This window comes from Netta rufina (genome assembly GCF_964035555.1).
Source record: "Netta rufina genome assembly, chromosome: 9".
In the NCBI taxonomy this organism is placed as follows: Eukaryota; Metazoa; Chordata; class Aves; order Anseriformes; family Anatidae; genus Netta; species Netta rufina.
The window spans coordinates 4,215,880-4,229,231 of NC_140132.1; the positions used below are offsets into that span (position 1 = coordinate 4,215,880).

The following is a 13,352-nucleotide window of genomic DNA, read 5'->3' on the forward strand; positions in this document are numbered from 1 at the left end:
ATGGCAGCATTCAGCAATGTATCTCTCCCAGCTGCCTCGCAGCGCTGCGTTTTCCCCTCGGAGGTGGAAGGCGTGCGCGCAGCACGTTTCGGCCCTGCTAGCTGCGGGGCGCTCGGGGTAACCCAGCGCAGCACCTGGCAGCACCCCCGGCCGCCGGCGCTGCGCCGAGCCCCGCGCTGTGCCTCGGGGACCCTGCCCCGGCTGCCCCTGGGGGCTGTGGGGGGAGCTCAGGGGCTTCCCCGGCGGCGGCTCGCAGCGCCCGCCCGCCGCCAAATGGCGTCGCCGCCTCCTCCTCGCTCCCCGCCTCGCCTCAGCGCGGCCCGGGCGCCGCCTCCCTGACTGACGGGCGGCGGCACCAATGCGGGCCGCGGCCCCCGGCGGGCGGAGCCGGGGCTGGAGCCGGGGCCGGGCCCGGCGGTGGCGGCGGCGGCGGCGGCCCCCGCGGCCGCGCTGAATGAGGGCAGGGAGGGAGGGAGCGCAGCGCTGGCCGGGAGCCTGGCGGCGGCAGCGGCGGCGGCTCCGGGGATGGTCCACGCAGCGGCGCCGTCCCGCGTCGTTGTGCTCGCAGCGAGCCTGAGCCGCGGCGGCGGCGGCGGCGGGCGGAGGGGGTCCCCGCCGCCGGTCTGGGTGCGGGGCGCCGGGAAAGTGCTCGGAGCCGCCGCCGGGCTGGGGCGCGGGAGGGGGCTGCGCCGCCGGGCGCCGAGGCGCTGCCGCCTGGAATGAGGAGGAGGAGGAAGAGGGGATGCGCCCGCCCGCCCGCCCGCCTGGAGATGGCTCTCGGAGCGCCTAACGCGATGGGACTGAATGGGGTCGGCAGCCTCCGCACGGCCGAGCGGGAGCAGCAGCAGCAGCAGCCGCAGCGCTGAGCCTCGGAGGGCGGCTGCCGCGTGGTTGTTCGCTATTTTTTGGGGGGTTTTTTATTTCGGGGGGACGACGACGAAGAGTGCTTTTTTTTTTTTTTTTTTTTTTTTTTTTTCGGGTGCAAAGCCCGGACTTTGCAAAACAATCCCCGCCCCCAGGAGGATATTTAATCTGCAGCAGGAATCGCCGCTCGCCGAGGCAAACTTGCGAAGGGGAGCGGGGCGCTGGGCCAGGCGGGCGCCCCCGGCCCGCAGGATGCGTGTCCCCTCCCCGGCCGCCGCTCCTGGGACGAGGCTTTCGGCTGCACCGAGCGGGGCTGGACTCTTTATGGACACGCTCACCCACCGGAGGGCGATTCGGGCATAAACAGCGACACGAACTCTGCTTCGGTGCTGGAAGCTGCCCCTGCCGCTGAACAGCTGCTCGCCCCCTGCTTCTGTCCTGGTTTCGAAAGGGGATCCTGAGCTCTTCTGCCTTTTGTTGTTGTTGTTGTTGTTGTTGTAAATTGTTGCATGAATTTTGTTTTAGGTGGTTGTCTTTTCCGGCTGGCTTGGCTGTTTTGGGGTCTTGTGGACTACTGACTGCCGTAACAGCACCGCCACCTCTCGCCATGGCCAGCCCCACAGATAATAACGAGGGCTTCTTCTCGGATGTCAGAAAGGTGGGTTACTTGCGCAAACCCAAGAGCATGCATAAACGCTTTTTCGTGCTGAGGGCAGCCAGCGAGTCTGGACCCGCCCGGCTGGAGTATTACGAGAATGAGAAGAAATGGAGACACAAGTCAGGGGCCCCCAAGCGCTCCATCCCACTGGAAAGCTGCTTCAACATCAACAAACGGGCTGACTCCAAGAACAAGCACCTGGTGGCCCTCTACACCAAGGACGAGCACTTTGCCATTGCGGCTGACAGCGAGCCCGAGCAGGAGAGCTGGTACCAAGCGCTGCTGCAGTTGCACAACCGGGCCAAGGGCCACCACCACCTCCACCACCATCACCACCACCACCACAGCGATGTCACCTTTGGAGGCAGCAGCGTGGGGCTGGGGGAGGCGGGAGAGGACAGCTATGGCGAGGTAGCCCCTGGCCCGGCTTTTAAGGAGGTTTGGCAAGTAATCCTGAAGCCGAAGGGGCTAGGCCAGACAAAGAACCTGATTGGCATCTACCGCCTGTGCCTGACTAACAAGACCATCAGCTTTGTGAAGCTGAACTCCGATGCGGCTGCTGTGGTGCTGCAGCTGCTCAATATCCGCCGCTGCGGTCACTCCGAGAACTTCTTCTTCATTGAGGTGGGGCGCTCGGCTGTGACCGGGCCTGGCGAGTTCTGGATGCAAGTGGATGACTCGGTGGTGGCGCAGAACATGCACGAAACCATCCTGGAGGCCATGCGAGCCATGAGTGAGGAATTCCGGCCCCGCAGCAAGAGCCAGTCCTCCTCCAACTGTTCCAACCCCATTTCTGTGCCCCTCCGTAGTAGGCACCACATCAACAACCCTCCGCCCAGCCAAGTGGGGCTCAGTCGCCGCTCCAGGACTGAGAGTGTCACGGCCACCTCTCCTGCCGGCGGAGGGGGTGGAGGCGCGGGTGGCAAACCCAGCTCTTTCCGGGTTCGCGCATCAAGCGACGGGGAAGGCACGATGTCAAGGCCTGCCTCCGTGGATGGCAGCCCAGTTAGTCCCAGCGCCAACCGGACACACTCGCATAGACATCGTGGCAACTCCAGGCTCCATCCTCCGCTCAACCACAGCCGTTCCATCCCGATGCCTTCCTCGCGCTGCTCTCCTTCAGCCACCAGCCCTGTCAGCCTGTCATCCAGTAGCACCAGTGGCCATGGCTCCACGTCAGACTGCCTATTTCCACGACGGTCTAGTGCTTCGGTTTCTGGCTCCCCGAGCGATGGCGGATTTATTTCTTCTGATGAGTATGGTTCTAGCCCGTGTGACTTTCGCAGCTCTTTTCGCAGTGTCACCCCAGATTCGTTGGGGCACACCCCGCCAGCTAGGGGCGATGAAGAGCTCAACTACATCTGCATGGGGGGGAAGGCCACCTCATCTTGCTGCAGCCTGGCAGCTCCCAATGGCCACTTCATCCCACGCACCTGCCACCCGCAGCAGCAGCCCCGCTACCCTGGTACGCCGTGCTGTCCCCGAGGTGGCAGCGAGGACGCTGCCGACTTGGAGAAGGCCTTCAGAAAGCGGACTCACTCTGCAGGTACTTCACCCACCATCTCCCACCAGAAGACCCCCTCGCAGTCTTCAGTGGCCTCCATTGAGGAGTACACAGAGATGTTGCCTTCGTACCCCTGTGGCGGTGGCCGGCTGCCCTCCTACCGGCACTCTGCCTTTGTGCCCACTCACTCCTACCCAGAGGAGTGTCTGGAGATGCATCACCTGGATGGCGGCCACCATCGGACCAACTCCGCCCCTCACACAGACGACGGCTACATGCCCATGTCACCTGGCGTGGCCCCTGTCCCCAGCGGTGGGGCGCCCCCCAAGGGCGGTGACTACATGCCCATGAGTCCTAAGAGTGTGTCGGCCCCACAGCAGATCATCAACCCCGGCAGGGGGGGCCGCCACCCTCCAGCCACGGTGGACTCCAACGGCTACATGATGATGTCCCCCAGCGGCAGCTACTCCCCGGACAGTGGCTCCGCAGGCTACGGCAAGATCTGGACGAATGGCGCCGGCCACCACCCGAAGCTCTCGGTGGAGAGCAATGAGGGGAAGCTCCCTTGTGGCGGCAGCGACTACATCAACATGTCCCCGGCCAGCGGCTCCACCACCAGCACACCACCTGACTGCTACTTTGGGGGTGCGGGGCAGCCGGGCGTCGAGGAGGCTGCTGCCACGGCCCACCACAAGCCCATCTACTCCTACTTCTCGCTGCCACGCTCCTTCAAGCACGTGCACCGGCGCGGTGGCGGGGCAGCGGGTGAGGAGGGCAGCCCCCAGCCCCGCGTTGCCCTCGGTTCCAGCCGCCTCCTGTACGCTGCCGAGGACTCGTCCTCCTCTACCAGCAGCGACAGCCTGGGCGGCGGCGGTGGCGGCCCTGACGGTGTCCCCTTGTCCCACCCGCAGCCGCCGCGCAAGGTGGACACGGCCGTGCAGACCAAGGGCCGCCTGGCACGACCCACGCGCCTGTCGCTCGGCGGCCCCAAGGCCAGCACCCTGCCGCGGGCCCGGGAGCAGCCCCCGCTGCTGCTGCCCCCGGAGCCCAAAAGCCCGGGCGAGTACGTCAACATCGAGTTCATCGCCGGCGACAAGCCACCCTTCCCTGCGGCCGCCCTGGGCCTGCCACGGCCGCTGGGGAGCGAGGCCGCTGAGGAGTACATGAACATGGAGCTGGGCCCGCGGGCGGCCCCCGCGGCCCCCTCTGGCCGGGACTACGTGACCATGCGGCTGGGGGGCTCCTGCTCCGACAGCCCCTCGCCCTCCTCGCCAGCCCTGCTGCTGGGTTATGCCGATAAACCCCCGGCGGTGGCTTCCCCGGAGCTGGCGGCGGCAGCGCCTCCGCGCTCCTCGTCCTCCTCCCTGCTCGGGGGGCCTGGCGCGGGCAGCGCCTTCACCCGCGTCAGCCTCAGCCCCGGCCGCACGCCCAGCGCCAAAGTGATCCGTGCCGACCCGCAGGGCGGCCGCCGGCGGCACAGCTCGGAGACCTTCTCCTCCACGCCAACTGCTGCCCGTGGGGCGCCGGGGGGCTGCCCCGGGGCACCGTTCCCCTGCGGGGGTGCGGGGGGAGCCGAGGAGGTGAAGCGCCACAGCTCAGCCTCCTTTGACAACGTGTGGCTGCGGCCCGCTGCTGGGGAGGCGGCCGGAGCCCCCGCTGCCCGCAGGGAGCCCGGGGCTGCCCCCGCCGTGGAGAACGGGCTCAATTACATTGACCTGGACCTGGTGAAGGATTTTGGGCACCGCCGCCACCACCACCACCACCACCACCACCAGCTGCACCCCGCCGCCGAGGGCGCCTCCCTGTCAGGGGGGAAGCCCCCGCCACCGCCGCAGCCCAAGTCCCCGAGCCAGCCTCGTGGGAGCGGCCACCCCAGCGATGACTCGAGCGCATACGCCAGCATCAGCTTCCAGAAGCGGGAGGAGATGTAGGAGCCAGGCGCCAGCCAGGGAAGGTGAGCCCCGCCGCCGGCACCGGGCTCCCTGGGGGCGCCGGGACCCTCACGGTGGGCATCAGGGAAGGGTGGGTGGCTCTGAGTGCCTTTGGGGTGGCTCTGAGTCCCTTTGGGGTGGCTCTGCCGCCCGTCTGCACCCAGGTTCCTGCTGCCTGGCCTTGTTGCAGGCTGCCTGAGGGTGCAGCACCCTGGAGGTGGGGGACAGGGTCCCCTCTGGTGAGGGTGCTCCTGCTGAGACAGAGATGGGACTTGGTTGTGGCACTGCCTTGTCTCCTCAGCAATTAGGATTGGGTGTATTTCAGAAGTGGGTGTAGGAAATGAGCAAGTGAAGTAGCTGGGGGCGTAGGGCTGGAAATGGGAAGCTTGCATTTTAATCCCTGTTTGGTCAGTAATCGCTCTTGTGGCCGGGGTAAGGCAGCGACCCACACCAACTCTTGTTATCCCGCACATGAAGCACGGCTAATGGCACCTACCTCATAGGGCTGTGATGGGTGCCGATTCAGCTTTGCTTGGAAAGGGCTGTGAATTTGAGAAAGATTTGAAAGTCTTCAAAGCCCTGTATCCATCCCTCGTGCTTCAGCTGATAGGAAGCGTGGCTGTCTGGGGCTTGCAGCAGGGTTACAGACTGCATGAGAAAACAGGCCCTCAGAACGGTGCCTTTGCCATTGGCTGCATTGCTGTGCTTTATTTTCCCTTACAACTTTCCTCTTTTAATTTGGGAAAATCTTTGGCCAGGCTGCCACACCTTGGTTCCAGGTGCAAGGTGAGCAGCATCACAAGCACTGTGATGCCCCTGCCGCGTAGCAGCACAGAGCTGGGGGCCCAGGAGGCATGTTATGGTGCATGCGGGTGGGTCCTCGTGAAAGGGTCCTCAAGCACTGGCGGCTAGCTGCACCGTATTTGAGCAGCAGCAGGTATCACTATGAGTGTATACGAGGAGATATGAGGGGCTGAATCCCATACGGCTGTTTATTATTTTACTGGAAGCACAATAATGTTTGTACTGTGCGTTCACTCGGTGTGCAGGAGTGCTGGGAGCTGGTGTTGGAAAGGTGCCTGGGATCATCACTTCCGTGTTACTGCGGGACACGTTTATATACCTGAACAAAGGTGAAACAAGCTCTCCATATTTGCTGCTTAGCACTCCCACCATTGCCTGTCAGGGCAATGCAGTGAGAAGTACTGCTCTTAGGTGAGCTGTGAACGGCAGATTCATTGCAGCGTTGGAGGTGAGGCTTCACCTGAGCACGGGTACTGCAGGTGTGCTTCGAGTGGTGCCTGTAGGAAACAATCATTTCCGTGGCTGTGTGACAGGAGCGTGCTGGCTGTCACAGTACTTGGTGAGCAGCCCTACCCGCCACGCCTTTCCTCTCTTCTGGAGGTGCTTTCAGGCGGCTGTCTGGGCTGGCCGTGTCGTGCCGCCCTGACCTGTGAGCGCCGAGCTCCTGCTGTGGGGATGTTCATCGGAGGATGCAGCGTGTTGTGCTCACGTCGGTGGGTGTATTGCTATTTTCTCCTGTTGTGTGCTAAGATGGGGGGAGCAAGCGGGAGAGAAAATCCACTGCTGAGATCTGGATGAATGATAAATGTGTGAGAGGAAGAGAACGCAGGTCTGAGGAGGAGCAGTGCCGCAGCTGGTTACTTGCACAGATTTTTGCACCTGCGCTGCTTACGTTGCTGCAGACACCTTGCCTTAATCGATCCAGTGTGTCACTGCTCGTGTAAAAGCTGCAGCAGATTTTCCACCCCGGAGGCAGGGAGATCCCCGCAGTGCTGTGGGATCAGGACAGGAGAGAGCCGGCACCAGGAGGTGCGGGAAGGCACCGCGCAGCTGCTCGCAGAGAAGCGTGGTGAAAGGTAGTGTCTAGTGGAGTCCTTGCCATCTGAAGTTGGTTCTTATTTCCCCGAATTAGGATTGGACTAAGCGAGCACGGCTTCTGGGAGGCCGGGAAGAGTTGGTTTGTAATTATGCGGGGAGTCAGCAGCCGAGCCTGTTCCCGTGCCCTCCCCTTTATGCAGCTTGGCCGCTTGCAGCTTGCTCAGACGTTAACTCGTTGGGCTCCTGTTTCCCACGCTGCGTTTCTTACCATCAGCTGCAGCTTTCCTCAGAGTTCAGCCCAACTAGCTCATCTTCTTGAGTGTGTTAAGGAAAAAAACTGTGTTACACCACGTTGACATCTGTTTTTAGACCAGTCCTCAGACCTTTTCGGCTTTGCGGGTGGAACTGGGGTTAGGCAGGGGAATCGGCCCGTGTAGGGCACACCTTATGCCATCCTTAAGAAAAGCTGCCCGGAGGTGAGTGATTTATAGGCCTGCACACAGTCTGCTTGCACATGCCTGCAGAAGCTGCTGAGCACCTCAAGCTAAACCGTTCTCCTGTGAGTGGGGAGCGCTGCAGGTCCCAGGGCTCTGCGTGCCCTCCCCAAGGAGCTGCTGAGCATCGCCCCGCGCTGCTCCTGCAGGCACGGGCTGCGAGGGCAGGGGGGCTGCGAGGGCAGGGGGGCTGCTCCTGCTGCTGCTTCTCCTCATGCTGCCTGAGCAGCGTGGAGTAGCAAGGGGAAGCCACCTGGGCCGTTTGCAGGTACTGCAGAGAAGGGAGAACATCAGGACCTGGGGAGGGAGAGGCAAAGCTGCAGGTGTTGGAATCAGGGGTGGGGAAGGCTGCTTTAAGTGCCCTTTCTTTGTTCTCCATGTCTGTTGTAGCTGTGGGCTGTTACTTAACGCTTGTAATCTCAGAAGTGGCAGAAGGACTGCACGTGCTATTTCTTTGCTTTCTTTTTTCTCCCTTTCCATAAAGCAGTCTTCCTTCCCTCCTCCCCAGCAAAGGCCAAAGCTACCTGGATAACTCTTGCTTTACCCATTCGGGAATTTTCTGTTGTTCCAGACTACAAGGCAAGGACCTCACATGTTTGCCATTCAGCTCCCAGTGGGTAAAATGATTGCTGTTGCTTTGCTGCAAGCCAGCTTGCTCCTCTCTTCCTTGCTGCCCTGTCCTTTCCCCCACCCCTGCCACTTCCAGGCTGCTGAGGCATTACCTTCTGCAGGGATTTTGTCCTCGTTCAAGTGGTACTTATTTCTCCTAACATTAAAGATAGTAGGTGAAATAATCATTGATTTGCAAATTTAAAAAAAATATATATAAAAGCTCTCCCATCCATAGCACTTCTCTGCACTCCCCCTCAAATCCCATTGCTTTCCCTGTTCTGTGTTCCTGGCTGCGTTGTAACGTGTGGCCCTGCCCTAGCTGCCTTTCTTCTCTCATCCTTTTAAAAGTTCAGTGGTTGACAAGCTGCCCTGCAAGCTCCTCTGCCCACACATTTCCCTCTACTTGTGAGAAGTGGATATTGCTGCGTGTGCCGAGCCCAGCCGGTGGCTCCTTGGTGCCTGGGTCCCATGGCAGGTGGACTTCTATGCATTAGCGGCCAAATCCTGCTGGAAAACACTGGCCTGTGAGGCGAGGAAGCTGAGGCTGTAGCTGGGGGGAGTGGTGTTGCTGTAAGGCATTTTCCTCCTGCTCAGGATTTTGCATGCACAGATGAGCAGATAGCGCGGATGTGCTTCTTACCTGCTTTTGGAGTTGCTGTGAGAAGAGAAACCTCCTAGAATTAGCAGGGTTATGAAGATGAGCTGCTGAGAGCTTGTGTTCAGAGAATACAGTCAAAAAATATTCCAGAAAGGAAACCATTAGACGTTGGCTCTTGAGAAACAGGAAAGGCTGAAGCAGGATGGCAGAATGAATCCAGGTACGTGGCTTTGATCTCCAGAGCTTCAAAGCAGAGACATTATTCCCCCGCCTCATTTCCATTTCGTTGATGAGTCTGAGAACTTGTGAAAGTGAGCACTAATAACACTGAATGGAATATGTGCAGCCCGAGCAAGTGGTAACTTGGCTCCCTCGCAGCCTTAACGATGCCTCTCTGCCCGGCGCGCGGTGGGCGTTTGGGTGCTGGAGGAAACCAGCACGCAGGGCGAGGACGTCTGGAAGGTGCCCCTGCCTCGTGTCCGCCTCCAGTTAAAGCAAAGCGCTGCTGCGGCGAAAAGCTCGAACGTATGTTTTGCTTCTGAAAATACACATAATGGTAAACAGAGAATACCTCGGGTGATTCGTGGCTGGTGTATCTGGAATGGTTTGTTGGCGCGTTGCTGGCTTTTTTTGCTTTATTTATTTTTTAATAGTTTTCAATAGTTGGTTTTGCTTCCTCGAGCTAGAAGCTTAAGGTGGAACAACTTAAACACAGCAATTGCCAAAACAAGACGTGTACCATTAAAATAAGTTTTGGGGGGAGGTTGTTTCCAGAACTGAAAGAACAGAAGTTTCCCTCGTTTTGGGTCAGCACCAACACAAATACCAGTACATTATGAAACTTTTCCATGCTCTATGGGTGTGCTGTAGACAAAACAGTCGATTTCTTACTGTATGCACACACCAGGTTTCCCCATACCTAATTATTTGCCAAAATTGAGCCTCTGTCTCCACATACTTGCATATTTGCAGTTCTCCTGCATAACAAGACCACAAGCTTATTATTAATGCCTTTCTTTCTTTTTTTTTTTTTTTCTTTTCATTCTTTCATAATTGAGGCTGTAGATCAGTTCCTTTAATACAGCTACATTGCGTTTTAGTATTGATTTATTCCCTCCCTCCCTTGATTTTAATGACAGGCTTCTTAAGAGTTTTCTTTTTTGTTTTCCTGGCTTAAAAATTGCAGCCGTATGATTTATAAACCAACGCAGTAGATAATGAAGTACTATCTGGAATTCTCCAGCCCATAGGTTTCCTACTTACTCAATATTTTTAAATTTAAACCACGTTCAGAAACCAGTTCAAATGAAACAGGGCATTGCAGGGCCAGGAGGATGCTCGTTTTTAGCCAGCAGCTGCGGCGAGTCATGTGTTTCCTTAGATAACACTGGCAAATGGGGAATTACAACCCCTGAACAAAACGCAGCAAGCAGCTCGGGAGGAGGAATGCCGACCGACTGACACCCCTAGTGTGTTGTGTTGTTTCAGGGATGCTTCATGTTAGCTGCAATTTTGCTATTCATTGGGACTATCCAGTCCTTCGTGACTCTATAGATACGTAAGTGCAAGTACCCAACTAAAGAGTGCTTGAATATTCCTTCGGACAAGTTGCAGTCAGTTTGCAATTGCTTGCTTGTGAATAATTTTTTTGTTTATATACAAAAATCGCTTGTACAATACTCAGAAGAGAACACGTCCACTTTCAGAGATTCAGTAAATTCACCAGAGAAAGTAAACTTAAAAAAAACATGCTTTAGTGTCCAGTGATCTGGCAGAAATACAGATAGGCTTTTCCAAAACTAATCAGACACCGGATTTAATCTCTGTTCCAAGTAGCACTGGAAACTAGTTACTGCATTTGATTGACAGTTTTGACATACATTAGGTAAAAGGTAGGAGGGAAAATGGGGGAGATGCTGTTGCTGGGCCCCCTACTGTGGCTGGAGGAGAAACTGTGGGATGCTGACATGAGATAATGGGAGCTGGAGGCACTGACCGGGGAGCAGCTGTAGAAACTGGTAGGGCAGGGAGCTGGGAGTGGGGCACAGAAAGGACGTGGGGGGGCACAGAGGAGCTGTGGCATGATGGTGTGGGTGGACAGAGCGGCAGTGTGCTTGTGATCCGATGGGAGTTGGGGTGTTGGTGAGGGAAAGTTTGAGGAATTGTAGAGAGAAAGGCAGAAAGCCTGTGTACACACAAAGAGCTTATTCCAGAGGTGCTCCTTTAGCACGGTGCTGCAGTTTCTTGGAGGTGTTTTTACTTCTATATTTTTCTTTTCACCTTTATAACCAGTAGACATTATTTAGAAAGCATATGTACCCCTTACTTGTGACGAGATTTGAGTTTTATATATTATTTGGTCGGTTTGCTGGCCTTAACAGGATGATGTGCATTGGTAAGGTAAGCCGAGTTTGCCTCAGGCTCTTCTTTACTGAGTTCTTTGTCTTCTAGCATCCCTGTCACAACCACAACAGTAAACCACAGCTAGGGATATGAGTTGAGTACAAAGCAAATAAGAATGAGTGACTTTTAGCATGGGAAAGAATCTTGTTATTGTAAAACGTGTAGTGAAAGGAGACCTGTATTCACACAGACTTTATTTCATGGCAGCATCTTCTTTATACTGTACTGCTCGGACAGTTATGATAAATTGATTTAAAATGAGGTTCACTAGTGTTTTGTGATTTGTCTTCTGGATTAGTAAGTATAGATTCCCTTAAAACTCTTCAGTGTAAAGAATATCTTGTAAAAGAAGATTTAAAATGGCAAAAATGTTACGGCTTGTTACAGCAGATCTTGAGGTTTTCATTTTGTGGTGAAAACAGCAATGCAAATATGTTAATATTAACAAATGTATCTAAATTCCCAATTTGTCAGAGCGCTAAGAGCTGGCTTTTGGCCTTCCATATGTATTAAGACATATCAGAGTACCTATTTGTGAAAGCGAGTAGCGGCTTTCTGTATCTACATCATTCTGTGGTTTAGATAAACGGGGATCATGATGGTTGTTATTCTGACTTCATGAGATAAAGGTAACGAAGGAGAGATGTCAGTAACTTAAAAAAGATTCTGAAGCTTAACAGCTTTATTCTCCACTTACAGAAATATTGAGAAATGTAACAAAAGCCAAGGTGTGAACAGATAAAGGAGATTTAAATAAGTCTGGCGCTTGTAACTAACTAAAAGATGTCTTGATATATATCTCTCTGATCATGTTTGACACATCTAGGTCATGTTCTCTGAAGACTATTGTTAGAGATTTAACCTTGGGTAATTGCAAACTGTATTTTCTTCAGAGGAGGTTTTGATCGGGTAGGTGGGACAGCGAAAGTTTGTTTGTGTTCAGCTGCTTGTAGGAATTCGGGAGCCTAGTTCAAAGACCTGCTGTCAGCCGCCTGAGCCGTGTGATGAGGGGCACCGCTCCTGTGCCGCAGCACGGAAGATTTGCCTGTGTATGTTTTGACAACTCTTGTAAAACTCCATTTATTTGGGAGCTGGGGATGTGCAAAAAATATCCTATTAAATTTTCAAGTAAGATGCACTTCAGGGGTAAAGGAATCAGGCTGTAAGTGTTTCACTCCTTACAGCTAGTAGGGCTATTGAAGTGTGTTTTTGCATCTGAACTGTCTGCTGATACATGGTGCAAATGCAGGAAGGCAGTAGTGTGGGAGCATCTAGGGGTTGCTTTTAATTTACTGTGTATTTTTTGTTTGTTTGTTTTCCAGTCTGCGGAGGTTGGATAGTTGTAAGTTGCTAGGGCGCCTAAGCATGGGACAAGTTTTCTTTGAAATACAGAATGAAGAAAAACGTGTCATATCCATCAGCCTTGATTCTTGTCAGCTTTCAGTGATCTGGCGTTTGGTGTGGTGCACGGTGCTTGCTAAAGCACACCTATGGGGCAGCGGCTCCTTAGGCTGGCTCTGCAGGGGCTGCCCTACAGCCGAGCAGTTCCCTGAAGAGATGGGGAAAAAAAAAGCTGGAGTGAAGGAGATTAAGCCAAACCAGAAAAATCTTTAACAAACAACAACCAAACCAACCCCAAGCCGCCTTCATCCTCCTCACGAACTGATGGGCACATGGACATCAGCAGTAACATCGTTGTTGAGCAGTGTCTAGACACGTGTCTTCGTCAAGAGAATGGAAGAAGCTCCTGGAGCATAGATGGAGGTAGCAGGTTGGCTGAGTTCATTGCTGCTCTTGCAGCATTTATTGGTTTGAGTCCTGCTGCTTATCAGCTGTAAGTGACCGTGGAGGAGGGGGGCGGGGAGCTGGAGCTGTGACTTTCTTGCTTCAGGTCAGACCCCAGCTTCCCGTTCCCTGCGCTGCATGCGAGATGCAGAAAGACGTGCTGACAGCAGATCGTGTCAGGGAGGGTATCTAGATTAAAGCACTGGATGGTGATTCATCTTCAGCATAGCTGGCCTGCTTTTGGAGAACAGGTTACGTGTTAGAAAAGATATTTTTTACCCCTAGAGAACAGGAACAAGCAACCTTCTGGTTTGGAATATATCCTTGAGGATATTTCCTTCCATAGTATTGTTGCATTTCAGGGAAGAGACCAGTGCGGGTATAACAGCTGCATGGCTGTAGAAAGAGGTGGGGTCTGTGCTCCCTGGGGACAGCGACAGGACCCGAGGGAACGGCATGGAGCTGGGACGGGGGAGGGTCAGGCTGGGGGTTAGGGAAAGGTTCTGCACCCAGAGGTGGTCGGGCACTGAACTGGCTCTTCAGGGCAGTGGTCGCAGCACTGAGCTGCTGGAGTTCAGGGAGCGTTTGGGCAGTGCTCTCAGACACGTGGCCTGGTTTTGGGGTGGTCCTGTGTGGAGTCAGGGGTTGGACTCGATGGTCC

At 55.6% G+C, this 13,352-nt stretch overlaps 1 protein-coding gene across 1 annotated transcript in view; it reads left to right on the forward strand.

Annotated features, from left to right (window-relative positions):
- The first annotated feature begins 514 nt into the window (after positions 1 to 514).
- IRS1 (insulin receptor substrate 1) overlaps positions 515 to 13,352 on the forward strand; it is a 51,237-nt gene continuing 38,399 nt past the window's right edge. The window contains 3 exon segments of the mRNA XM_084292065.1: positions 515 to 1,811; positions 1,814 to 1,880; positions 1,882 to 4,980. Of these exon segments, the coding sequence (XP_084148191.1) occupies positions 1,472 to 1,811; positions 1,814 to 1,880; positions 1,882 to 4,957 (3,483 nt within the window). The 5' untranslated portion in view covers positions 515 to 1,471 and the 3' untranslated portion in view covers positions 4,958 to 4,980.